The sequence below is a fragment of the Bos javanicus genome, chromosome 12 (genome assembly GCF_032452875.1).
Source record: "Bos javanicus breed banteng chromosome 12, ARS-OSU_banteng_1.0, whole genome shotgun sequence".
Taxonomy (NCBI): domain Eukaryota; kingdom Metazoa; phylum Chordata; class Mammalia; order Artiodactyla; family Bovidae; genus Bos; species Bos javanicus.
The window spans coordinates 35,392,103-35,420,094 of NC_083879.1; the positions used below are offsets into that span (position 1 = coordinate 35,392,103).

General features: G+C 50.9%; 1 protein-coding gene and 1 long non-coding RNA gene across 2 annotated transcripts; one reads left to right on the forward strand and one right to left on the reverse strand.

The window, feature by feature from the left end:
- Positions 1 to 390: 390 nt before the first annotated feature.
- On the reverse strand, positions 391 to 27,767 carry FGF9 (fibroblast growth factor 9). Its single transcript, XM_061434971.1, has 3 exons — positions 26,745 to 27,767; positions 17,939 to 18,042; positions 391 to 1,519 (listed from the first exon to the last, which is right to left on the reverse strand). The coding sequence occupies exons 1-3, from the start codon at positions 27,019 to 27,021 to the stop codon at positions 1,274 to 1,276; spliced, it is 627 nt and encodes a 208-aa protein (XP_061290955.1). The 5' UTR covers positions 27,022 to 27,767; the 3' UTR covers positions 391 to 1,273.
- LOC133258416 (uncharacterized) lies at positions 21,780 to 23,404 on the forward strand. The gene is made up of 2 exons (XR_009740014.1): positions 21,780 to 22,219; positions 23,286 to 23,404. It is a non-coding gene; the product is annotated as an uncharacterized LOC133258416 (long non-coding RNA).
- Positions 27,768 to 27,992: the final 225 nt, after the last annotated feature.

Consider the following 27,992-nt stretch of genomic DNA (forward strand, 5'->3'; position numbering starts at 1 on the left):
TGTTTTTACCAGGTATTATGACAGGTCACACGGAAAGCAATTTTCTATAAAAGATGTTACAATGACCCCTATGGTGCTTGTGTAATTTAATATCTGAAAGCCAAGTTTATAAGAATTATCCTGCTGTTTTGATTCAGAGTGTTGTCCCCTAAAAAAAAAAATCTATACCAAGTAAGCTTTTTTTTTCCTTTTTGAGAATTCTAAACCAGTACATGTTTGAAATGACTCCTGTTGTTCTGGAGCTTGACTAAAACAAAAACACAGTCATTGTTTAGCTTTGGTATATTCTGCAATAGATTTCGACAAGTAGGATATATACCAACCATTATGTTCTCCAACCGTGATAGAGGAAGCCACTTAGGAGAGAGGAAATAGTACAGACACAGAATAAACGTTTGAGACCCAGTTAATCTTTAATCCTCTGGGGTAAGCTATGGGACAAGCAGTCTGAAGAGTGGATACTCGGTGTCATGAGCGGTACGCGTCAGTTTACAGTAACATGGGCACGACAGCGGCTGTCGCCTTCGGGACACAGGGCCATTCGAGTGTCTGAAATCCATGCACGCCACGTTCGCACGTGGACTCACCACAGGTTCTAGCGGACTTGCCATTTAATGCTTACAGAGCCTAAAGCTTCCAAATGCCTATCTGGCCTGTACATATTTCATTAAAAATAAACTCTATATAATAAATAAATATATAAAATAAATAAAATGTCGCCTTTGGAATCTCTATAAATAAATTTAACTTTTTTTCTTTTTCTTTTTTTTTTTTTTTACTAAGAGGTCTTTGCTTTAAATTCACTGGGATGACACCCGTGACAAGGAACCGAGAAAGTCTTGTCGGTAAGACCGCGCCCGCCGCACCTGCGGAGACGCAGCGGGCCCGTGGCCGCCGGCCAGTCCCGACGCGTCCAGGTGGAGCGGCTGTGCTGACCAGGATGAGAAAGGACAGACCGGGCAGGTACATGCATGGCCTGTCCTCTCTGCTCCCCTCTCTCTGCAGGCCCTGCCCCCATGTGCCCCCCACCCCGCATCCCCAGCCGCCCTCTGCCCCAAGACCCACCCAGCAGCACAGCAGGCAGGGGTCCCGCGGGAGGACAAGCCCAGGGCACAGCACAGTCACACGTCCCCTCCACGCCTCCGTCAGGCTATGCATGCGACAGAGTTTGGCAACAATGGATGTGATGACACAGCAAATCAATAGGGACCCACCGCGTGAAACCTTTATAGTGGTTACTTTTTTAAGGGCTCAAGTGAAGAAAAGGTCTTTGTCAACTTTGGCTTAGGATATCCTTATAGAGTTCGGGTACTTTGTCAGGGTCCACGGGTCTGGGTAAAAAATGGGTGAATTTCTGGTGCCGCTTAGTCCTGGTTCCTTCCCGGGGGGTCCCGTCCTTATTTAACGCGACGTAGAACCTCCGTCCAGTGTCCACATGCTTATACAGGTTGGAGGAGTACGTGTTGTACCAGTTCTCTTCAAACTGTTCTCTGAAGACACACTCTTGCGTGAGTTTTTCCTGTTAAAAAACAAAAGCAAATATTTTGCAAAATTAGCTCCTTTCTGTATTTAAAAGTTGTTACATAACTGGTGAGAAAATACCGATTTTAACCCACTTTAAAGGCACTCTGCAAAAGCTACTTACCTCTATAAATTCAACTATGTTCTAATTTTTTTTGTAACGATTAAAGCACAAAAAGAATCTAAATTTCTTCTAGTTAAACTTTTCCGAGTGCCAATTATCTGAATGAGTCAGCAGGCAAAGGCAACTAACACCATGAGCTGTTCCTGTTTTCACCACAACGGTTAGGATGGAGACCATCCTGGGGGCGGGGAACCTTCTCGTGGACAGAGCTTGAGAGCCACTTCATCGTCAGCATCCTTTCAGAGTCCTTGCCGTGTGGACCAACATCACCCATGATGTTACAAGTTTTCTGCCCTTTGAAGCAGTGGAAGTTATTTATTACTCTACAAGAGTGGTTTTCAAACTTCAGCGTGCAGAAGAATCACTTTGGGATACTTTTTTTCTTTCAATGTAGAGTTCCAATCCCCAGCCCTTTACAATTCTGAGCCAGAAAGTCTGGAAATATGAATTTTGAACAGGCCATTGGGGACTTTGGAGGCAGCCACCGCTGGGTCCACAAGTTGAGATACAAAGCTTTCTATCAGGACTGGGTCTTCCTTAGTACAAAGAAGTGAAGACAAAAATCCCAGCCCTTGGGCTTCCTTCAATTTAGACAGAAGAACCATTCCCCTCCCGGTTTAAAAGCAGAAAGGCTCCACATTTTCATAAATGTATTGCACTTTGCCCTTCACTGGAGCTTTATGAAAGCCTGGATTCCCAGGAACCACACAACCAGGGCCCCTGCAGTCATGTATCCTGAGCGCCAAAAGGAGTAAGGACCGGAGGCCCTGCTCACATCTCACCCCGACCGCGAGCTCACTCCAGGCACAGACACAAATGAGGCAATGCGGGGCGGGTTGGGGGGCTGCTAAAACTTCAAGGTCCACACCTTCCCAGGTGGTAATGTAAAAAATAAACACTAAAATGACGTTTGAAAATATTCCCCTTGCTCTTGCACACCTGGCCCCTTATGTAAGTAAGAAAACCTACAAATATATATTCACGCAGTTACACACTTGAGGACACAACTCAGCGCACTGATTCACAGCCAGCCTGATGGACAGTGAGGGTGAGGACAAGGGGGGCGAGTCCTGCTGAGGATGCTGAAAACCAGAGGCCTCGTGAGCCAGCTTCCTGACATCGTTCACCAAACGCTTAAACCACCCAAGGCACACAGGACTCACACCTCCTAGGAGGGGCACTTCTGGATAATCAAAATGCACTGAGTGAGTTGGTAGCAAAATATGTCCTTGGACAAGTCTCTGTTAAGTGAGCTGAACCAGGGGAAAGGATCGAGCAAGAAAGACCAATGGGGAAACACTGGACCACTGATGCCAGGTCTACAGGGACAAGGGGGTTGCAGGGGGAGCGGCAGCCCCTCCCCTGGGAACTAACAGAAAGGCCCCCACCTCCCTCCATGAGCAAACCCAGAGGAAACCCCCACACTGGGGAGACTAGGCTGAATGTGATTTCTCTTCCATCTCCATTAAAGCGGACAAAATAAAACTAGTGTTAAAGACATTAACAGCTACTTCAGACTTTACTTCCATCTGTATAATAAATATTCTCCCCACAGACAAGATTACTCTTGGCTTAAAAGGTCTGGTTTGAGTTTGCAGTGATTAAGTAAGTTTTCTAAGCAGGTGATGTTCATTTATTTTCTGCTTAATAAAGTGGACCAAAGAATGGAATTGTAGAGCCTTCAGTTCTACCAAGGAAATCAAAAAAGGAATTTTCTTTTTCTTAGCAGGAAACCACATTACCTGACAGATGCATGTGTGTGCTAAGTCACTTCAGTCGTGTCAGACTTTGTGTGGCCCCCTGTACTGCAGGCTGCCAGCCTCCTCTGTCCATGAGATTCTCCAGGCCAGAACACTGGAGCGGGGGGTTGCCATGCTCCCCTTCAGGGGATCTTCCCAACCCAGGGATGGAACCCATGTCTCTGATGACTCCTGCATCGGCAGGTGGGTTCTTTACCACTGCACCGCCTGGGAAGCCCTGGAAGATACTTTGTTTATGAAACAGGGTTCCCCTCCTCCTGGACCCTGAGCTGTGCCCCGGCCTCCATCTGCTCTGAATACGGGTCACACCTGCTGGGCACTGGCCCTCCATGGATCAGGACAAGACATGCCACCTCAGGGTCTGCACCCATGAGGGGCCTGCCTTTGGAGCCACAGGCATGCTCCCAGCTTCAGCCTCCACAGCCCCTCCTGAAGCAGGTCAGCGCCACACCTGGGGCAGGGCCAGGTCAGGCGCACAGCTGGGGACCGGCGCCCAGAGCTCAGGACACCACTGGTCATCAAGGTGGCTGTGGTCACATCAGAACCTCTCAGAACTGGAGCAAACCTCAGCCAACAGCAAGTGTGTCTTTCCCCCGAAAATGCCCTAGACGGGGGTCCCTGCTCAGGATCCTGTCGTCATGGTGAAGGGCATCTCCAGGAGCCCTGCCCAGACTCCCCACCTCCCACTTCTCACTAACAGAGGCTCCCTCCAGATACCCTATCCGTCCAGAGACTTCCAAGGCCCCTCCAAAGGGGCTTTACATGTTTGGGGGGTATTGTCAGTTTACAAAAAAACCTTTTTAAAAAAGTTGAATGTGGTTAAGAAACTGAACTAACCTTTTCACTGCTCCACAAACATGGCTCTGTTTCCCTTATGAGGCTGTTGTAATGTTGTTACACATACAATATAACTTTTTAGACAACTCAGAAAATGAAGTAAACTGTTCCACTATGATCTCCAGACAGCAGTTTTTGTGATGGCTGAAAGGTCAATCATCTCATTCTTGGGAGGGCTGGATAACTTCAGTTAACTATTTAAATGAGGCATGCAGACAATACATTGCCAAACACCTGGTCCAGTTGAGCTCCTCTAATTATTATGCAAGGATTACAATGCCGCTCAGATAAACCTGCAGACCTTAAAAACTTTTTCTAATTTAAAGGATCATAAAAATTGAAGACCCTGATACCTTTCTATACCATGTATACGCTTTCAAATAATTTTTTCTTACTATTTGGGTTTATGTTAATTAGTGATTTTTGTTTTAGACAAACACAAAGTAGCAAGAGTTACAGAATTAATCTTTTCATGACCAGACTTCAGTACTTAGGGATAAAATATTTAGTTGAGGTGAATATATTTATGTTAGGAATGTGCAGTCCAAAGTTATTTACCTAAATTAAAAATAAGTAAATAGATGCAAATCAGGACAGCAAAAATATATACATTAACCTGTATTTTTATATATATATGCAAAGGAGAAGAAACAGTTTCTGCCTTCAAATAAACTATACACTTTAGAATTATAGAACTCAGATGTTTTAAAACTCACCACATGTTTCCAATGCAGACGGTTTATAGAGTATTCCACTATAAAGTGATCAATTCTTGTTTTATTGTATTTCCATGTTTTAATTTTTTTTTTTAGATTATTTAACTGTAGCTGTTTATGGCATACCTATCTTTGAACTGCTGGATTATGTCACTAGGCTTGGGTGGAGAATGTGGCTTTAATTCAAAAGTCTTCTAAAGCCCATGCTTTGGAACAAAATCTGGTGAATGTTAGCAACTATGGAAACCTCTTTTCATTTTATATCATCAAATTCTAAGCAGTGGGAAAAACTGAAATTAAAACTTCAAAACTTTTACCAATCCTATTAAAACCAAAGTATGAGATAATAATGTGAAAATTATAGTATGCCCCAGAGAATACTTAGGAATGTTATACGACATAAACTCATATGGACACTAATTTCAACTATTTGACAATTGGAAAATGTGTAATTCACATGGGCGTTACCATGCCCAAGTCCCCATTTAAAAACTGAAATCAGAAGTTTTCAAACTTTGAGAGTCAAGAGTTCTCATTGAAAATACATAGACTTATGCTGCTATTTTAAAACATGGTTCCATTTTTATACATATAAACATATGGTGTAGTTCTAACCACACCATCCAAATGGTTGCTTGTGTTCAACTCAAAGAGTTGTTTAAACCCCCAGCATAAACTCACAATATGTAAATCCCAAGGTCAGAAGTCACACTGATAGGAGAGTTTCCGACCTTTTATAAGTTAATGATTTGATGTGATCACTCATTCTCTGTTGTTGTTGTCCAGTTGCTAAGACCTTTCTCATCCATCACCGAGGTTTCCACGTGCAGGCTTATAGATTCAGCAACCCCGCTCTCCTTACCTCCTTGTTGTTCAATCGCCAAGTTGTATATGACTCTTTGCGACCCCACTGACTGCAGCACACCAGGCTTCCCTGTACTTCACTGTCTCCTAAAGTTTGTTCAAACTCATGTTCGTTGAGTTGGTGATGCCATCCAACCATCTCATCCTCTGTCATCCCCTTCGCCTGCCTTCAGTCTTTCCCAGCATCAGGGTCTTTTTCAATGAGTCAGCTCTTCGCATCAGGTGGCCAAAGCATTGGACCTTCAGCTTCAGTCCTTCCAATGAATCCTCAGGGTTGATTTCCTTTAGGATTGACTGGTTTGATCTCCTTGAAGTCCAAGGGATTCTCAAGAATCTTCTCCAACACCACAGTTCAAAAGCATCAATTCTTCAGCACTCAGCCTTCTGCCTATCGTTTATCCCAGTCACGGTATTTAGACTTCCCTTAACTCCAATTACTTGTATAGATGCACCTTCCTCATTAGTAATCCAGCTGTAAAGTCTTAGTGGGAACTGTTGCAAGGATCGGGGTGATTAAATATAATGATGAAAGGACCACTATTAAGAAGCCAGGTCTTTTAGTGCTTCTCTCCTGGGAGAAGTCTCCAAACAGAAAGCAACAAACACAGAGAACAGGTGGGAAGACACTGTGTCTTATTTGATTAGAAGCTCCATTTAGGTCCAGTCCCTTAACATGTCTCACCTCCAGACTCATGTTTCAAAACCTCTTTAAAATCCCCACCATCCCCCATGGGCCTGCTTTTACACCTGCAATCCTGGCCATCAAATGTGCCACTGGAATTGGGGGAACATGTGAAGAAGCAGATGTGTCTGGTGAATGCACATAGAACAAGGTGGACAGGCAATACTGTGTCATCAAATATACAGAAAATTAAGAATTCCTACATTCTCTCCACTCCTTCCACCAAACCAAACCAAACCCTCCAGAAGTGGCTTAAGCATCTGTGGACTCGAAGGCAGGGCCCAGTCTGAATCTGGAGGAACACACCGACATCTCCTAGGCTGTATGCTCACCAGCCACGTGGTACCCACAGTTCAGCCAAGGACAAGACCTGCCAAGAGTACTGCAGGGCAGACAAGGCTACTTAGAGGTAATCTTCACAGCTACCCCCAGAGACAGACATTTGTTTCGTACATCATGTTAGTTCACATACTTGCAATATATTTTCAGAGATGGAGACCCACAGGGGAAAGAAAGTCCCGCCCAAGGTTGAAGAGAATTCCAGTTTGAGAAGTTTAATATTCACTGTAGGCAATATTCTTACTTCTGTCTCAGTGTCTAGACAATGCACATTTGATTCATCTGCCAAGAACTCTACAGGAAAAGTTCGTGAAATTTCTGTCAGGATCTTAGAACACCTAGTTAAAAAGAAAGCTTATGTAACATTTCTTACCATAGTAACTATCTTGATGAGAGAAGTCATTCAATGACCACTTAAAATGCACATCACAGACTTGCAAAAGCTGAAAAAACTTCAAGCTAAATATTACTCTCTCTAAAAACTGAAAGTAGAAGCACAGACAATGGAGGAAAAGTGGAGAGCTTCAAGGCAGGGAGGTGGAATGAAGGAAACAATTCCTGTTGTTAAGGACACACCTAGAAACAATGGGACCCAGGCACCGAGTCTGCAGGACAATCAACACACATTGCAGGGAGTGGAATCAAAACAGAAAAATGTACCAAAGATTTTCTGTGGTAGACGAAACAGGCAAAATTCAGGCCTTGGGTTGCAGAAATGAAATTAGAGAAACTGAAAGATTAACAAAGACAATGGCTGTATAAGCCCAAAGGCAATTTCTGAAGAACTACAAGATTCACAGAATCTCTGCAGTGAAGTGATGGTGACCTCACACACACAAACACACACACACACACACACACACACACACCCAAAATGGGGTTGATCAGCCATCCTGGGCCTCAGGTTCCTTCTCTGTGAAGAGAGGGTACAGGACCCAGAGACATCTAGGGTCTCTCTCAGCCTAAGATCAAATGGTCCAGGCTTGGAGCACCCAGTGTGGAAGCCGAGATGCCCACAATGACTGGAGAAGGACACGCTGAACGGGAAATGGAAAAGGAGCTGCAGTGTCGCTGGAAAGTAGGGAAGAAACCAACTAAAATGTGCAGCATCCGTTGCCAACGCAGAGACGCGGCCAAGTGATGCTTCTGGCAGCAGCCAAGCAGGGAAGCTGCTGTTTCAGGGAAGAAAGGACAGGGACAAAGACAGGGCTATGGCACCAGGGGCCCCTCCTTCCCTCCCTGGGAGACTGGCATGACACCCCCCTCAGAGGGTGTCTTATGTTGGGGGCCCACCGCTGACGTCTTCCCTATGTTGACCTCAATAATCACAGCTCGTGAATGAACGTCTGCCTGACCAACAAAACCTGTGTCATGAGCTGCCCCAAGAGAACTGACTGGGAAGAAAAACCAAAACCTGTAGCAAAACAGTTCTCAAAGTCACAGAGTATCCAGAGCACATGCGTGCTTAGTCAGTTAGTTGTGTCCAACTCTTTATGACCCCATGGACTGTAGCCCACCAGGTGCCTCTGTCGATAGGATTTCCCAGGAGAGGTTTACCATTTCCTTCTCTAGGGGATCTTCCTGACCCAGAGATCGAACCCATATCTCGTGTGTATCCTGCATTGCCAGGGGGATTCTTTACCCACTGAGCACCTGGGAAGCCTGGGGAGGGCCTAGAGCTGGGGGCAAAGCTGGGCGTGTCACACAAGGCAGAGGAAAGGCGGCCCCAAAGAGAAGTGACCGAGGACTGGGAACTTCTCAGACACACACAGTCATCCCCCCAAGATGCACAGAGAAACCCCTCATGGGGTCACACACACACACACGTGTCTCTGCTACCTCCTGACTCCCCGGGTGCCCCCACCACTCAGCTCCAACTGGATTCACATCAACCCAGACTCCTCTAGAACCAAACTCATCCTCCCAGCCCCCACCTGGTGGTACAGAAATGGCCCCATGCTCATGGAAAGTTACCGGTGCCATTGTCCCTTCCTCTGGGCAACATGTGGGTCACTCTCTCAGGGCCCCTCTGCTAACAGCCCACTTCCAGGACAAATTTGAGCTGACACTGTCAGTCACCCTGCTCCCCCCAGGCACCAAATCCACAGGCCATCATGGGCCATTTTCAAAACAGTGCTGTCACCCTGAGACCCCAACTCTGGGGGTGGACACTCTGGTACTGCCATGGCTGGTAGACTTTGCCAGCATGTGGACAGGAGAAACCATCCTCACCACCATCAGTGATGGAAACTCTGTCCTTAATAAAGAAATCCAACTATTTAATTCAACTAAGAACATAACATACTAATGTGCTGCACTTAAGAAGAAGGTATACAAAATGAACCTCGGCAAACACAGCTTTATGGTTTACAGTCTGAAGGATAAAGCAAGGGATGTCATAGTTTGATCTGAAGGAAAATGCTTATTTCCTTTCAAACATGATGTCCTAACTCTTAACTTCTGAATTCAAAGGTGCAAGAAACACGACTTCCATGGGTCTTGCACAGGGAACTCTGAGGTTGGACGGGACAGCACATCCATCATGGCTGCACTCAGTCCTGAAGGAGGTTGAGGAGCCACTGCTTAGCCCCCAGGAGCCCAGACGGCGCCCACGCCAGCCATCCTCACAATGGTTCCTACTCCAGCCCACAACCCTGAGGCCTGGAGCTCGGGTCCCAGCCCTGTGCTTCCCCCACTCCATGCTTCATCTCCAAGTTCAAAGTCTTCAGGATGCAAGAACAGGCAGGAACCTTCCATAGAGACACAGCAAGCTGAAAACCAACTTCAAAAGACAGGGAGGGAAGGAAAAGGGATGCAAGCCGCTCCAGAGGACCCGGAGACAAGGCCCTGTAGACAGCGAGGCCGAAGGAAAACAGGGTTGGGGGGGTGCAGGAAGGAGGAGGTACAGAGATCAACCCCGGGTGGGGAGCAGACAGCAAGCCCATGTCCACGTCCCGGGCAAGGTCCCTGCAGGCCACGCAGAGCTGCCCGGTGGCGGCTTTGGCATTACCCTGGCGGGTCCAAGCTCACACCACACAGACACTTCCCACAAAGGAGAAGCAAACTGCGGCGGTGATGTCAAGACAGGGACAAGGATGACAAAGGGCTGAAGGAGGAGGAGACAAGCTTGGACAGGATCCTAAGTGCTCACAAGCCCTTCTTGGGCTCCACTTGACACCACGGCCTCCCCATCCTTGGGGGGCCCTCAGCCGGGGTGCTGGGAAAGCAGACACATCTTTCAGCTGCCTGTGAGATCACCGACGGACACCCAGGTCAACGGACAAGCCCTCCTGACTAGGGCAGGGTGGTGGCGGGGGTAGGCCCAGGATGGGGGCTTTCTCAGAGAGGCTCCAGAGCGCCAGCCAGGACACAGAGCAGCATGGCAGCAGTGTCCCCTGAGCAGCTAAGGACAGTAACAGTGGAGGACCCCTCAAATGTCAACGTCGTGGCCTCTGGCAGCTGCCAGGAAAACCAGAAGCAGAGACAGGACCGCTGTGTGTGTGGGGGTTGGGGGGAGCAGAATAGGGACCCGTGAGCAGCCGCGTCTCCAAACCCTGCAGCCCCAAGGTTGCCTTCACACCGGCCCCTCACAAACTGTCTTCTCTGTGAACCATCCAGACCTCCCTCCCAGCCCAAGATGAAGCCCCGCCCCCAGCCCTCTCTGGACACAATTCCGTTACCTCAACCACGTTTGCACATCCAACTCCCCCCAGAGTGGCAAGTTCCCCTTGAACCAGCGCCAAGGTCACCCAAGGAGGAAGCAGCCTTACTCGCGAGGCCACTCCATGTGGATCAGGCCCTGAACTGCAGCTCCTGGGGAAACACGGGTTCAGAGCCTGTTTCTCTGTTCATCACATGCTTGTCAATCAACCAATACACAGCCCTGCTTTGTTTTGTCTCCATTTAAGTTAATATCGTGGATTTTTCAGCTGTGGACGCAGGGCAGTGACCCAGGCCGGCTGAGACTCCTGTGAGGCCCGTGTTTCCTCCGTGACACACACCCAGACTCCTGCACTTGGGAAACGCACAGCATCTCAGCACTAGGCCCCGGGGGCATTCTGATCAGAGAAACCACCCTGGAAAAGCACAAAAACATGAGATCCCAGGCACTACACAGATGCAGGAGAGGATGCTCACTCAGCAGGAGTTGAAGGCACAAGGCTGCATGGCCTCGTGGGGCCCTGGCCAGCAGTAGCTTCTGCTGCTGCTCTTGGCAGGTTTGTGAGTCACACCATTCCAGGGTCATACAATTGGGTACACAAACCCCAGCTGGTGGACAAACGTGCAAGCACGTGACCTGCAGTCAAGAGGGTCGACTATTCTCCAGCACCTACAGAAGTGTTGGCCTGTGTGCACAATGACACCGCCAAACCCTGCAGGGTTATGAAAACGAGTGAGTGTGCACTTGTGTGTGGGTGCGTGTGGCAGGCAGTGTGCACGGCTGCCCCACAGCATCATTGCAAGGAACGCGGGGATGCAGAGACTGAAGAGAATCAGAAGGTCCTGTCCCGATCATCTAAGCCCCAGGCCAGGCCCCACCTGTTCTACAAAGAGATGCGATGTGTGGGGCAGGGGGTGGGGGGGAATTGGAGCACCGACTCAGGAAGCTTCTGTACCGAGATCCCGGAGCCTAAAGGAAGCCCGCCCCTGAGCACGAACCCCAGTCCCGGGCCATCCCTCTCTTCCCCTCTCTGTGCACATGGGTGCACAGAGCCCAGCCCGTGGGCCTGACGACGAAAACCAGGTCCCTGGTGGCTCCGACAATAGATCGTCTGCCTGCAATGCAGGAGACCTGGGTTTGATCCCTGGGTCAGGAAGATGCCCTGGAGGAGGAAATGGCAACCCACTCCAGTATTCTTGCCTGGAGAATCCTGTGGACAGAGAAGCCTGGCGGGCCACAGTCCATGGGGTCACAAAGAGTCGGATACGACTTAGTGACTTCACTTTTCATAGCCTGTGATGCCTCCCCACCTGTGAGCCCTGCCGCCGCTTATCTGCCAGGTTAGCCACACAGGCCTCAGGGCATCAGGGGAGTCAGCTTGCTGCTTAACAACAGAAACTTGACTACAGTTACATAAAGAAGAAGATAAATTTTTTTTATAAAAGATGATTTTCCACTAATTAACAGCCAGGAGTATAGATGCTAAGGAAACAAATGAACCACTAAGTAAAAACTAGGCTGCTAGAAGGAAACAATTGTTTCAAAATCATGTCGGTGAAGGGCAGACTAGACCCTGCTCTAATAAAAGGGTTATTTCTGGGGGAAAAAAAATATATATATATATATTTTTTTTTTAATTCACAAAAACAGATGGCCACTCTTGTGTGTATTGGACAAGATTAATTCACCTGCATTCAAACCAAACTCCTTCCTTACCCTCTGTGTGACCTTCACTAAGGTCACTAAGCCACCAACCCCCATCTCCTCACCTCCAGCACAAAGATGCTCTACTAGCTAAACTGGCTAATACAGTAGGAACGGTCTCCCGAGGCGCTGCCCTCCTTCACAAAGAACCGCCACGCAGTCCTCTGACAGCCGGCAACCCGCGCATAGGATGGGAGGCCGGGCTCCATCACTCAGTGTCTGCTTAAAGCCACCCACTTGCAGAGCACGCCCGCCCCAGGGAGGCCACCACACAGAAGACTCTTGCCATTTCCCCTGCAGGAATGACACCCTCAGACTCAGCATCCAGGACCCACTGGCATGGCCGCTGCCGGAGTTGTCTCAACTGACACAGCACACAGACAAACCGCTGAGTCCAGCGGGACTGGCCACCAGGCACGGTGTCCTGTTCCACAAGCACACGCTCATTCTGCATGTGCCCACGCTGCTCACACAGGCGCTGCAGACGCCTCACAGAGACCACAGGGACCGCCCCCATCCCGGCACGTTTCCACAGCTGCACGTACCGGGAAGATAAAGGCTAATCCAGGGGCAACAAGCTTCCTGCAGGAGCATCATCTCGGACTTTTCATCTCCCAAAAAGTAAAGGAATCCTTCTAAGGCCACTCAAGACCCTCCTGAGGGCTGCCTATAACCACACATGGTCGCCTAAAGATGTGTCTGTCTCTGACATCACCTTCAGCACTGAGCAGCAAAACCCTCACCACTGGCACTCACAGGAAGAGAAACGACATCCTTGGACCGTCTGTGAGGGCCAGGTGACACCTGGCTTCCCAGCAATTCACCCAGGAGGCCATGGGAGGCCGCCCCCGCCCCAGGAGCCCTGGGGACAGGTGTGCTGCGCCCGAAGCTGTATCTCAGCCCCACTCAGGTAGCTTCACCCATCACATCAGACCCCGCCTGCCGCTCCAGAGTCCAGCCATTCCACGGTCCAGGGTGAATTTTAATATACGTATGGTTTGCGTTGCAGTCACCAAAGGAGCACAAAGTGTCTATGTTTGTACATATTCACTTAAAACAAAAATAATTTAAGGCAAATGGGGTTTTGGGATCTGAGATATTTCACTGTTTCCTCTTACAGGGGTGGACATACACCTTCATCCTGGGATGGGTGGTCCTTGAAGCCCTCCAACCACTGCCTCCCTCCATGGAAACACTGCACGAGGGACAGCTCCGGTTCACACAGGCCCAGCCAGTGTGGACAGGCACCCCACGTGACGTCTTGGGCTTTAAAGTTTCTACGCAGTGGAAACACAGTTTGAATCCAGCACACCCTGGTTACTGATTACACGGACTCACGTGGACCCAGCCAGGCACACCTGTGTCTCTGGAAACGTAACAACTAACCGACGGTCTGCAGGTGCCTGTGTGACCAGCGTCTCTGGCAGGTGGTGGCCAGGCTCCCGTGCTCCAGCGCTGGTCTAAGTCCTCGCTCTGCCCCACAAGCTCTGGCCCAGAAGCAAGTTACCCCACCTCCTCTCTTTCAGCCTTAATATCTAAGCAAGGTCCCAACAGCAGAAAACCAGGGTGGCCCAGGTGGAAACCAGGACAGTGGAGGTGGACAGTGACAGCTCGGGTCACGCTATCTACGTGTGACATACTACACAGATGCAGGCGTGACCAGCCAAATGGCTGGGGTGATGACCCTACATGCCAACAGCATGCGACATACACAGCACGGCCTTCGGGAGACAGAGACCGGCTCCTAAGAGCCAAATTCAGTAGGAAAGACCAACGGGAATGAAAACTCCAGACAGAAAACGGCGGGTGCTGAAAGGGATACAAACAGGGGTCTGTCATCGTCCTCACCACGTTTTCAGGTCCCATGTTCCCCTTTCCTGTACCGTTACAGTTTTAGAGACTGCGCTGCCTCTTTTTAATGAAAATGTCAACAACTCTCATTAAACGCAGGCTTCTTGAAACAGATTAATTGTTTTCAAGGCATTCTTTTTTAAAGAGGTATTTATTACAGTGAATTATTCTTGACACTGTGAAGTAACCTGATGATGCTCAGATGATTTAGATTAAGACTCTAGAGGTAATGAAGCTTTACATCTACTCTTTCTCTGTCATGAGAACAAAAGTGAAAAATGTAAACTAGTACTCTAACATTTTAATTCTCTGCCCAAGTACACACTCATATGTGTGTGTGTGTGAGAGAGAGAGAGATCTAATACCCTTCCTAAATCTCACCCAGGCAGGGTATTCTAATCTTTACATTTGAAAAATTACATACCTTTCCTTTTATGCCTCCCTTTTTGGAGACTCCTATACATCCCTCAAAACCCAGTGAAGTGCTGCCACCCAATTTCCCCAGGCAATTACTTAGACACTCTTCTGGATTCCCAGGATATCTGTGATTCCTCTAACATGGTACAGTTCATACTGCACTGAATTATTTATAGGTATATTTCTCCCACCAGAGTCTGAGATACTTGCTGTGTTATCTGGGCACATATTAAGTATAAATGTTTGTGAAAAAATGAGCAGATGAATGGACATAGGGATGAATTCAAAACAGGATTACAATAATCAGACTCCATCCCAGAAATAGAATGGCTCAGATTTTCCTTAAATCACATCATAGTATACATCAGCAATAGAGTTTTTTCTATTTCCACAGTATGACAACGTGTGTCCATGCTAAGTCACTTCAGTTGTGTTTGACTCTTTGCAACCCTACGGACCATAGCCCACCAGGCTCCTCTGTCCATGGGGATTCTCCAGGCAAGAATATTGGAGTGGGTAGCCATTCCCTTCTCCAGGGGATCTTCCCAACCCAGGGATAGAACCCACATCTCTTATGTCTCCTGCACTGGCAGTTGGGTTCTTTACCAACTGCCATCTGGGAAGCCCTCTAACAGGGTTCAGAATCCTATATATTTTTCTGAATACGTATTACCCCATTCACCTCTGACCTTTTAGATCTAATACTAATATAGTCTTGGAAGCAAAAGAACCACATAAATGAAAATAGAAAAAACAACCCTAAATACATTTTACATTAACTTTTGCTGCACTTACACATGCATAGACTTTATAAAAGTGATGGCTAATTCCCCAAATCTCCTGTTCACCTTCTTTCCCAATGAGATCAGTCTTTCCAAGGTTTCCTCAATGTTTAGAAACACATCTTCTCCACTCCGCTGAGCTTCACACAACTTCACATAGGTAAACTTCTCAGCTACCGTTTCTGGCATGCTAATAACAGAATCGCTGTCTGCATCTCTTTCCTTCTCTCGGTCTCTCTGGGATGGAGAGGAGATGTGTGGGTCACCCCGTTCTCACTGCCACACAAGGGTGATGACAACCACAGTGCAGTGTGGCTCTGGCCACCAAGGAGATGGACTCCCTCACACCTGTGTGAGGTATGCACACAGGCAAACCAGGCAGGCAGCTTGGAAGAGGCGATCCTGCTGTGTAACATCATGGGCACACAGAGAACATCAAAGGATAGGCAGGGAAGACGGGAGTGAAGCCCGGGGCGCCCAAGGCATGAAAGGCCGAGACCCAGAGCAGAAGAGCCATGAGGCCACCAGAGTCCAGCCCCTATCTGGACAGGAAGAGCAGGTGGGGGAGCCTGGTGTCCCAATGGCCACCACCCTCCTCAGACACCATCCTCTCCAGCCTCTGCCTCTCCCCACAGGGATGGATGCTAGGACAACACGTCACAGCCTGGCTCAGCAGGGGGAGAGCAGAGATGGACATTCCCTCCAGCAGGGCCCAAGGGACACACTGACCACACAGGCAGAGACAGCCAGGGCCACACATTGAGGGTCGGGAAGCCATGAATAAACCACAACGTTCAATCCACTGCAACCCAACTAAGACCCTCGCCGCTGCAGGCCCAGGCTGTGTGCAGAGCAACACTGAAAGGAAACCTGCAGCCCCCACCTCAACACCTAGGGAACGCAGACCCACAACCAACACAGAGACACAACCACATCAGAAGTCTACATTCCTGGAGTGGACACATAACAAACATGGATATAACCAACATGGACACAACCAACCTGGACACACAACCAACACAGACAAACAACCACACCAGAAGTCTATGTTCCTCCAGTGGACACATAACCAACACGAACACACAACCAACACAGACACATAATCACACCAGAAGTCTAAATTCCTCAGGTGAGGATGGAAATATAAAGAAGGCACCGCCAGAGCCCAGAGGACACACACACATACGAGATGCTGACCCAGAACTTGGGCTCCAGTGGGTAGGAAGGTTTTGTAGAAGAGGCAGTATTATCACTGAATCCTAAAGAAAAAAAGCTGTCTCCTGAGGCACAGGGAGGAGAGGACGGCAGGGCGGGGTGGGGGACCCGACCCCACAGCCCATCAGATGACAAGTGACCAGAGAAGAGCAGGGAGGCAGCCTCGAGGCACATGGGACAGGGGCAGGAGACGGCCTAGCAGAGCAGACCCGGGCAGCAAGGTCCGGCGAGGCGAGTGCCTGGAAGCAGGTGGCCAGCGCCTTCAGGGCAGGAGCTCAAGCAGTCTGAGCAGGAAGCAGCGGTGTCGGGGGCTGAGGGACCCTCTGTTGGCGAGACCAGGGTGGGCACGGGGGAGGCTGGAGGCTGAGGAAGGAAATGAGGGAAAATGCAGGCCTGGCCACCGTCCACCGAGCAGGGCCCCAGCCTGAGGACACCTCCAGGCAAGCAAGGACACAGAGGGCGAGGGGGCTGTCCCACCTCTGCTGGGCACCTCAGGCTCTGAACCAGGCAGGGGGCCTCACAAGCCCGCAGTCAGGCCTCCCCGCTACCCCATGGTCACCAGGTCTCTGCCCCAGAGGGGCTGAGCCGGGGACACGCGGAAAGGGCGGGGGCAAGGAATGGGGCAGATGGGCCCCTGGAGAAGCCCCCACAACGGGCCACAGCCTTGAGGACACAGGTCCATCTGCTATGGACAGAACATGGCCTCTGACTGCCCACTCGTCCATCCCTGCCTTCAGAGCACTTCACCTTAATGCGGGCTGCAGAAAACAACATAACATATATGAGCTACACTTTATGTACACAACTTTTAAACAATTTCACATGAGGCACTGAGATCTACGCTCAGAAAACTCTGGAGACCACCATTCCAGGTGCCCGGCCAGCTGCAGTGAGTGCTCTCTGCCTCTACAGGGAGCTTCCAACCCACTGGAGACAGGAAGGAAGACACAAGAAAAAAGAAACTCATAATAGTTACAAATAATTATTATATTTTTCTATTCCTTTTCGCCTACAAGAATATCTGACAGTAATTTCCATCTCCCTTGTCTCTACATAATGAAAATCTTATGTAGCTCAGAAAAAGGGCCGATACTCACTGCATGGTCTATTTCTAGTTTTAATTACAATGCTTGCCAAAGCTGGGGAGAGATCATTTCAATTCATTTCAAAAATTACTCCCATTCAATACCAGAAGATGGGATTTTTCACAGTTTTGAATATTTTATTTACTGGGTAATGAAAATGGCTCAGCATATAAATAAAGCATTTGCTTTAGAAACTTTGGTCTAGAGAAGATTGAGGGCTGACATCTATTCATAACAATGAAGTGGTTTTCTTCAAAAAGTGAAAGCCTACACTCCCCTTCCCACCACCACCAGTTTCATTTCTATTTATAACCTCGAGAAAGAGTGGTTCCCAGCAAACGTGAGTCAGGGATGCTGGCGAGGTAGCCCGCTGCACTTACCGATCCATACAGCTCCCCCTTCTCATTCATGCCGAGGTAGAGTCCACTGTCCACGCCACGGATGCTGACCAGACCCACGGCTATACTGATGAACTCCAGGATCCCTGCAAGACCGACAGAGGGACACAGGTCAGGGCGTGGAGCACTGCCCTCTGCGTGTCCACAAGCCTGGGAGCACCGAAGAGGAGCATTTACTCAGGAACCGTCTTCTCTTAAAACCACTGCCCCAAAGAATTGATTTTTCCACTAGATCTTAGCTTCTAGTCATGAGACAAAAACACTTATCAACATGACACATAACAAAAAAAAAGTTTTTAAATAAAAAGCTAGCATTTCTCTTTTAAACTTTTTATTTTATATTGGAGTATAGCTGATTAGCAATGTTTTGATGGCTTCAGGTGGACAGCAAAGGGATTCAGCCATACATATACATGTATCCATTCTCCCCTACCCTCCCCTCCCATCCAGGTTGCCACATAACACTGAGCAGAGTTCCCTGTGCTGTACAGGAGGTCCCTGTTAGTTATCCATTTTAACTACAGCCGTGTGGACATGTCCATCCCCAACTCCCCCCAGCCATCCCTTCCCCCTAATCTTCCCCCCAACCTTCCCCCACCCTCATAACCATAAGTTCATTCTCTAAGAAAAAACCTGGTATTTACACAGATGTGGTAAGAAATGACAGGTCAGATAAGCCAGTGTACATGTTCTAACTAACTTATACGAGCATAATGTAAGAGAAAATTTACTTCTACTTTAAAACTGTGAAATGAAGTATCCGTGTATGGACATGGATTGGAAAAAAGTTCTATTCAGAGAGAAGTCTATATCTCTTCAAGTAAGAATGGAGATGCCAACCAAAGACTTCTCTGGTTTACATCGAAAATTATCCAGCTCTCTCTATCCAGTATAACTGTATTATGCTCCATCTGGAAAACTAAAAGGCCTACATCCCAAATATTTCTGCTTAAACAAAGTATTGATTTTTCTCTGTGCTTATCTAAGCCGCAAAGAGATAGTTAGGCAATTAAGATAACACAATATTTGGAGGAAAAAAAAAATGCTCATTCCAAAAAAATGCTCTTGATTTAAAATAGACATGGATTACTATAACCCAAAATCAAATCAACATAACAATCTTATTTCCTTCTTTCCTCTTGCTTACCTCACTAAGAATAACATTGCCTAAGCTGGGCATAAATCCAGAATTTTATAGTCACACAACAGCAGCTCTAGGTTCCGTAACAATAGTGTTGTTTTAACATGACTATCCAATGGCATTTTGGAGACAACAGTAAGACACTCACGCTCAGCCATTTTCTCCACATTTTGTATTAAAGTGCTACACTCTATGTAAACCTTGCCTTAACACATACCAAATACTGCATTACCTTGCAGAAATATCTGCAAATATTAAAATAATTTACTTACATTTTAAAAGTTTAGAAAAAAATAGGGATAACACTGCACTACAGTCTCCTGTGACTTGTAAAAAAGCACTTACATGGATTTTTAAACAATTAATTTTGCAACTCTCACAAAACAGACTGTGCAGCAATCATAGCAAGACATAAAGTACATAAATCTAATAAAGCAAAGGTTCCAAGGTGATGGACAAAGAGAGACTGCTTATAAAAGGGTGTTCCTAGTCCTGTTATAAGCACAAAATGTAACAAATTCTTTGAGCTTAGTTTACAGACTGTCCATCTGAACCTGCAAAAAAAAAAAAACAACTATGTATTTTTAACAGAATGTGAAATAGTGTGTGGGAAAATATGATGAGAAATTGCCTTCTGAATCTGATAACTGGTGAGTCTCGAATGAAAAACACATCTGAAATAAGTTCATTAATCAGCCATTCCCTACCTCACAAAGCAAATGGAAAGACAAATAAGGCAGTATTTCCATGAGAGTCAGTTCATGTGAGATGCACGCCCTTATTGATGAATCATTTTATTTCATTATGCCACATCCAACTCTTAGGATTAAAAATAACTTACACTGTGGCATTTTATTACTAAAGGAGTCACATACTACAGTGTGAGTCTCTTCTTAGCTACCTGAAAACATACACTGTAAATCATAGTAATCCTGAAATAGGATAAGGAATTCATTAACATCCAATTTTCATTGTAAAATGGAAACATTTTGCCCCATTGCAGCTGAACAATTTAATACACTATGTCAACTGAAAGTCATAAAACTAAAAGATACTTGCACCTTCTAAGAGGGTATTTGATGATCTTTGCTTTCCCTAACATGAGGCAGCTCTGAGAGAACTAAGAACAGCTATCAACCAACGTTGCCCATCAGCCCCAACAAAACCTAAGTACACAAGCTCTCACAAAGCCATGTTCCTGGTTGGTCTACAGGACATCCGGAGCACCAGTCTCGTCAGTGACAACCCCAACAGCTGGGGTCCTCCAGCATCTAGTGTGTGCCCAGTGAGAGGCCTGCCACTCGGGCCACATAACAGCCCAAGGCGTCATCACATGCGAGCCCTCAGATGACATATGGGGGTACTAGGCTTAAGGACAACCTCCCTGGGAGCAATCAGACTCCAAGGCCTAGGTCCTTACTGACCACGCACATCTTCCCATCAGCTTTACCTTTCCTCAAAAGTCTGGGATTTCTGTACCACTTTTTTTTTTTATTAATTCATTTTAATTGGAGGCTAATTACAATATTGTAGTGGTTTTTGCCATACATTGACATGAATCAGCCATGAGTACACATGTGTTCCCCATCCTGAACCCCCTCCCACCTCCCTCCCCATCCTATCCTGCAGGGTCATCCCAGTACACCAGCCTTGAGCACCCTGTCTCATGCATCAAACCTGGACTGGTGATCTATTTCCCATATGATAATATACATGTTTCAATGCTGTTCTCTCAAATCATCCCACCCTCGCCTTCTCCCACAGAGTCCAAAAGTCATTCTTTACATCTGTGTCTCTTTTGCTGTCTCACATACAGGGTCATCGTTACCATCTTTCTAAATGTCATGTATATGCGTTAATATACTGTATTGGTGTTTTTCTTTCTGACTTCCTTCACCCTGTATAATAGGTTCCAGTTTCATCGACGTCATTAGAACTGATTCAAATGCATTCTTTTTATTAGCTGAGTAATATTCCATTGTGTATATGTACCACAGCTTCTATTCCATTCATCTGCTGATATATATAGTCATTCTCTCACTAGTGAAATGGAAGATGTTGGCGAGATGAGACTTGGCTGAGCCAGCACTCAGGACAAGCAGCAGCAGAGGAAATGAAGAGCAGGTGGGCTCCTGTGTCTGCACTTTCCTCACACAGGACATGGGAAGGTGGGCAGCTCCAGGTGCTAACATACTGATTTTGTGCACACACAACATAAGTTCTGAAATGATTATTACACATTTTGGAAATGAAAGTGGTAAGAGATCAATCTTGTTATCTCCTGGCATCAATAAGACATGCACTCATTCATTAAATCAACAAACTAAGGAGTAAGCCAATGGGCATCCCTGGTGGTTCAGCAGTAAAGAATCTGCCTGCCAAGGCAAGAGACGTGGGTTAGAACCCCAGGTCTGGAAGATCCCCTGGAGAAGAAAATAACAACCCATTCCAGTACTCTTGTCTGGGAAATTCCATGGACAGAGGAGCCTGCAGGGCTACAGTCCATGGGGTCACAAAGGAGTCAGACACCAGTGAGCAACTGAACAACAACAAATTGTAAGCCAAGCACCACACCCTTTGTTGAGAATATGATGATGAGCAAGGACTAGACTATGACCTCAAAGAGCTTCCCATCTAGTGGGCAGGACAGACAACCAGGTAAGTGTAATGACAATGGGGGGGGGGTGCAATGAGAGGTGGGTATTCATGGTAGGCAGGCAACTCACTCAGGCTGGGAAAGGGGAGTCTGGGGTGCTTCCAAGGGTTAAGACCAGAGACAAGTCTTCAAGGAGAGAGACTCCAGATGAGAAGGAGCTACATCTAGGGACCCCAGATGAAAAGGATGTCATCACCTCAAACTAGCATCCTTAGCTCTGCAGCCCCTTAAGACGCAGAGACCTCAAAAGAACAGCCCAGCTTTTCATGAGGTCACCTCGTGATCTGGGGGCAAACAGAATCTAGAACATCTGAGTCACAGCTGCTCCCCCACATGCAGAGCTCATCAGAGCTGCAAGGCCAGGAAGACCTGGCAACATGGCAACAAGCCCCCGCCCCACCCAGACTGGAATCCTTGATATTCCTGGTATTATCCTGTCCACCAGGAACTCCAGAACCTCCAGCAGGTGGGTTACCCTCTCTCTGGGCCCAAGCCAGTGCCAAGCATCTGCTCCAGAGTGCACTGATCTGAGTGGGGTTGCCCCCCTCCATGGCTGTTTCCACCAGCATGAGACACAGGGTTGGGGGTGGCTGTTGGTTCAGGAAGAACCTGGGGAGAAGGCTTCTGTGTAGACACAGAAGGGCAAGAAGGAAAGAACTAGGAAGAGTAGAAGGGAGGGAGGGAGAGAGTGGCCCGTCTCTTCTAGGCAGTGCAGAAGGGCCACAGCCATAGGCACTGATGGAGTGACCTGGGCAGCCGCTCTCCGTGATGGTGGCATCTAGCTGTGCCCTTTCACAGCAGGCAAGCACGCCCATGAGAATGCAGTCCCCGGGCCCAGGAGGCCTGGTGGGGTCTGACGGGGCCCACGGTCATCTGTGGTCCACAAGAGGCCAGGTCAGTTCCTGAACCCCTTCAGGAAAATGACCTCTGCACAGCATCCCCCTGACCCCAGACTCACTAGGTAAGTAGTGTTTGGCCCCATGCTCTGTTCACATGGACCATTACCCCAAAGCTGGCCCTGCTCCCAGGAGCCCCTCAGCCCTGGGCCGCACCTCCGCTGGCCCTGGGAAGTGCGTGGACCATGTGAAACAACCCTCCAGCCTAAAAGCCCCCAACACTTAACAGACCTGCATTCTTCAGAGGACAAGAATGTGTGCAGGCTGTGGAGAGAGGCACCAGGGCAGACTTTCTAAAATAGATTAACCTCCCCCCTCCAGCCCCCTGCTTGGGGAGAACCGCACACCAGGGCTGCCAGATCAGTCATCTCAGAGCCTGAGGCCTTGAGCAAAGCCCAGGGTTCATTTGGGAAATAACTAGCTGAACAGGAGCCATCACCTTACCGATTTTTCCAGAATCTGGGCCTATCCTGAGAACAGCATCCTTTCCCTTACTGAGATACTGAAGAACAGATACACAGAACTAAGTTGTTTCAAGCGAGACCCCTGGAAATAGGACTGTTTAACCTGTCTTTTTAAAGCACGGCTATTGATCATATTTCTCCTCTCTGGCACTACTACTACACCTGACCCCAGGACCGGCCGCCCCAAGGCTCCGGCGAGGACCAGCCGGCTCCGCACCAGGCCAAGTCAAATAGCGGATCAGGCCCCAGGCTCCCTGTTTTTATTATCCACATTACCATTTCTTCCACTCATTTTTCTGCTCACTTTTTCCGTCCAGCAGTATTAGGGAACGAACCGTCTGGTTCCCCTGGGCCTATCACCCCAGATGGGATCCCGGGTCCCCTTCTCCGGGCCTGGCCTCCGCGCCAAGCCAGCACCCCCCACCCGGGGAAAACAAAGGGCCCCCCGCGCTCCCCGTGCCCGCATCGCGGCCGCACAGCTCCTGCAGGCACAGCCGCGAGGCTCCCCGCCCCCCGCCCGCACTGCCGCTGCTGTGTCACCGCCGCAGCCGCAGTCACCTGCGTGGGGGCGCGGGGGGGGGGGGGGGGGAGGCGTCTCTCCCGCTTCCTCTGCCATTTCCCCTGTCAGGTGGAAAACGCACCTTATGTTTTAACCGAGGTGCAAGCCCCCTTTGCCCCCTACCCACAGCTCCTCTCCTCCAGAGGCTCGGAAGAGAAACCCGGGATGCACTTGAGGTCCCCAGGGCGCGGCTGGGGGGGCGCGCGCGGGGGAGATGAGGGGGTCCTAGGTGCTGCGGGCGGGGCGAGGTGGGCTCCAGGTGTGCTGGCCGCGGCCCCCCCGCCCCGCGCAGGGTCCTAGCGCCCACACTCCCCCGCGCGCGCCCCCGGGCGGGGCCCGGAGCCAGGGTGGGCGGCCGGCGCCGCGCCACGGACATTGCTGACACCCGAACCTGCGGCGCTGACGGCTCCCGTGGGGGCTTCTCCGCGCCGCCCCCGGATGGAAGCCGCAAGAAGCCGGCCGCCGCGCCCTCCCTCCCCGCCCCCACCGCCCGCGCCGCCCGCTCCGCCGCATCCGAACCCGGCGCGGGCGCGCCCCTCCCCCGCCGCCCGCTGCGGCCGACCCCAGCCCCGGGCCCGGGCTTCCGCTGCCCGGCCCCCCAGCCAGCGCCGCCCCCAGCTGCCCGCCAGCCGCGCGGGCGGACGGGGAGAGGACGCGTCACCTCCGGGATTGGGGGCGGGGGTGCCGAGGCCGCGTTTTGTTTTACGGTCTCCGTGCAGCCGCCGGGCCCGCGTCCTTGTCGGCTGACCCCGGAGCGCGCCTCTCGGCCGCCCCCCGCCCCCATCCGGCCCCCAGCCCCCTCCGTCCACCCTGGTCCCTCGCTGTCCCCGAGGCAGAGGCACCGGATTCCTAATGACCAGGTTGCGTGTAGCGAACGTCCTACCCGAAAGGTGACTGCGTTTAAAAAACAAACAAAAAAAAGCGCACGGTGGGGAGGAGAAGCCCCAAGCGGAGCCTCCCGGTCTTCCCGGGCGGGATCTGCTGCTCCGCACCGGAGGTCGCCGGCCGCACGCGGGAGCCCATGGCGGGCTCCCCAAGCGGAGAGGGGCGGCGGATCCGCAACAATGGCACGCGGCCCCCTGCCTACGCCGCCCTTTGTCCCCTCTCTCTCCCCCGCGGCCCCGGCCCTGCTGGCCGGCCCGACCCACCTCCGGCGCCGCGAGCCCACCGCTCCGGGACCCGGCTGTGCGCTCCGAAGGACGGAGAGGGGTCCGAGACGGGACGGGACTCCGGGGCCTCGGCCCCGCCGCGCGCGCCTCCGGCGGCTCCCGCGCCACGCGCGGCCCCGCTGCTCCTGGCGGCGGCCCGATCCGCTGGACCTGCGTTCTCACACCGAGAACGCGAAGGGACGCGGCCCCGGGCTCAAGGAGCCCGATCCCTAAACGCAGCCGGAGCACGCCCGGGCCCGGCGCCCCGGACTCGGCGGTCCCAGCAGCCCAGGGCGCGCGGGGCGGGGGCGAGCCGCCGAATCCGAGCGCGTCTAGGACCGCGCGGAGCAAGCCGGCGGCAGCCGAGTGCGCGCGGGGCCGGGGCGGCAGAGTGGCACCTGCCGGCCGGCGCGTGGGGGCCCGGGCTGAGCGCTACGTCCCCGCACCGGGCCGCCCTCCCTGGTCCGGAGCGCGGCGCGAGCGCTGGCGGCCTGGGGGCGGCCGGGGTGAGCGCTTGCGCGAAGTTTCGTCCTCTTTCCGCAGCGGCCGGAGCCGCCTCCACTGCTCGAGCTTCCTCTGGGTAACTGGAGACTGCAAAGCAGACGGGGGCGCGGGGGCGGGGAGGGGGGACCCTGAGCCGTCTCCCTGGTGGGTCCCTCCGGGCCGAGGCTCGGGGAGGGAGGACAGAGGCAGGAAACCCCGGGGCCGGCCCATCTCAGGCCCGGGCCGGCCTCACCTCGGCCATCGTCTGCAGCCCACGAGCTACACGGACAGTTCAGACCGTGCTCAGCATCTGGCGTGAAGCTTAACGAAGAGAAAGCACCATAGGACTCTGCTTTTACGACCTAGTTTAAGTTGTCAGGTGGGTTCGCTCAATAAGTTAACTCCTTCCAACAGTCCGGTTGCCCAAACGCCGCCACCTCCCCCCCACACACACACACCCGCTTTATTTTTAAGTATGGGGTGGGGGGGGGAAACCAGGAGAAGCCCCTCCACCCACCACCCCCGGGGCGCTGCCGTCGGGCTCGACGGCTCAGCAGGCACGTGTGTGCAGTCGTTAGAGCGGACGGTCTCCATCCTCTGGGGTCTGCAGCCCTCGTGCTGAGTCACAGACACCCTCCTCGGGAGATGAAGCCCTAGGAATGCCCTTTAAAATTAGCTCGCCGCTTGTGCACGCGCGCACACACGCACACCAGAGGCACCCAGGAATCCTACACAGGGCTGCGCGCGGTAGGAACTGGACAGAGCACAGGGCATGACTCGATGGCTGGAAGGACAAACGACCCCGGACAGGGCCCTGCCCCTGCCCGAGTCCGTCCCCCATCCCCCCCTGCGCCCTGCCCCTGCAGCCCCGGAGTCTGAAATACGACTTCAGTCTCTCCTCCCACGGAACAATCTGCAACCTTCGCCTAAAGCGCCCCAGTCCCTCTCGGTGGGAATCAGCAATACGCTTCATATACAATTTAAGCAGGACACTTCTTGGAGGAATAGAGGGAAGGGGCAAAAACTTCATTTGGCACGAGATGGTAACCATTGCCTTGAGCAAAATGCATTTTAAGTTCTCCGTAGTTAATGATTAAAGCTTGAAACTCGTGGAATCAGTCCATTCAAAAGAAACTTCCTAAACCCGATCTTGCCCGCCTTTATGATGCAAAAGAACTAGGGGTATGTGTTATATTTATAAATCATGCCCTCCTTAAAAAAAAAAAAAAAAAAGCCTTCCAGTGTAGACCCGCATCAGTGCCAGCAGCAGGTCTGCAATTCCGGAGGCCTTTTTCTCCCCTGGAGCTAACGAGACCGAGTCAGTCCGAAACCAAGGGAGGCAGACCCCTTCCCGCATCCGCCACCCGCGCCCGGCCGCCTTCAAGGCAGCTGCGGTCCGAGCCTGCCAGCTCGGGCCCTCAAGGGTTAACGGTGCACCTACCGAACCGGCTGTGGTCCTTCCTGGTTCCCTGGATAGTACCGTTGGGGAAGATTTCTAAGTGAAATCCAGTCCTGCAGTACAGCTGCCTCCGCCTGAGAATCCCCTTTAAGTGATCCAAGTCCGTGACCGCGGGTCCCCTGGGAAGCCCCCCTGCTTCGGACTGACCCAGGTGGTCACTTAGCAAGACCGGGCTGTCCACCGGCAACACCGGCCCGTTCCCGAACGGCACCGCATCCTGCACGCCGAAATAGTTCCCAACTTCACCCAGGGGAGCCATCGGCAGAGTCGGCAGGCGTTCCGAACACAGCGATAAACAATGATGATGGTGCCAACCCAGGAGGTACTCGGCGAGGTAAATCCAACTCCGTCCCTCACTGCAGTTGCAGAGAGAAGAAAAGAAAAGAAAAAAAAAAGGTCCTTTTCTTCAATCCATGAAATGCATCAATAAAAGTAACCTGCCGTTTCGCTGGCTCAGGTTCAAGGTCAAACCGCGGATAGTCTAAGCAAGCACCACTTTATACTCGCACACTGACATATTGATAAACGTATCTATGTATCTCTACACACAGATCCCCAGCTCTCGGCAGGCACGCAGGTCTTCATCTCATCCGACCGTAGGGAGGGAAAAAAATCCGGAGTTTCTCCATTAGGCTTGCGACCAGAATGACCATAGCAACTTAAATGCCTAGGCGTTATTATAGGGGTTTTTAAGATGCACGGGCTACGTCAGAATTTACGGATCCTGACTCCAGGAAGGCATGCGCTGTTTTTACTCTAACCGACTCTGCAGACATCAGCAGGAATCCTTCAAGGGAGGAAAAAAAAAAAATCTCACGTTGGTGGCGGCGACGAATCTGCAGCCCCGTCCCCTCCTCCAAAAACGAGAAGGATGATAATAAAACAAAAAGAAGGGAAAACTTTAAGCGTCCAAGGCTGGTGTCCAGAGTCCTCCGGAGGCTCGGCTGGCGTCCATCGGCCGGGCGCGGGCGGCGGGCGGCGGCGGCGGCGGGAGCGAGGGGCGCCGCGGCAGGACCCGCGTGCCGCCGGCGGCCGCGAACAGGTGTCGCCGGGGCGCGGGGCGAGGTGGCCGGAGCGCTCCTCCTGCGCAGCCCCGCGGCGCGCAGAGTGGCGCAGGCGGCGGCATTGGGCCGGGTTTAAGGTAGCGCCGCGCCGCCCGCGCTCCCCGCGGTCCTAGCGCCCGCCGCGCCCTCCGCGCTGCGGCAGGCCCCGCGCCGCGCGCCCGAGCGC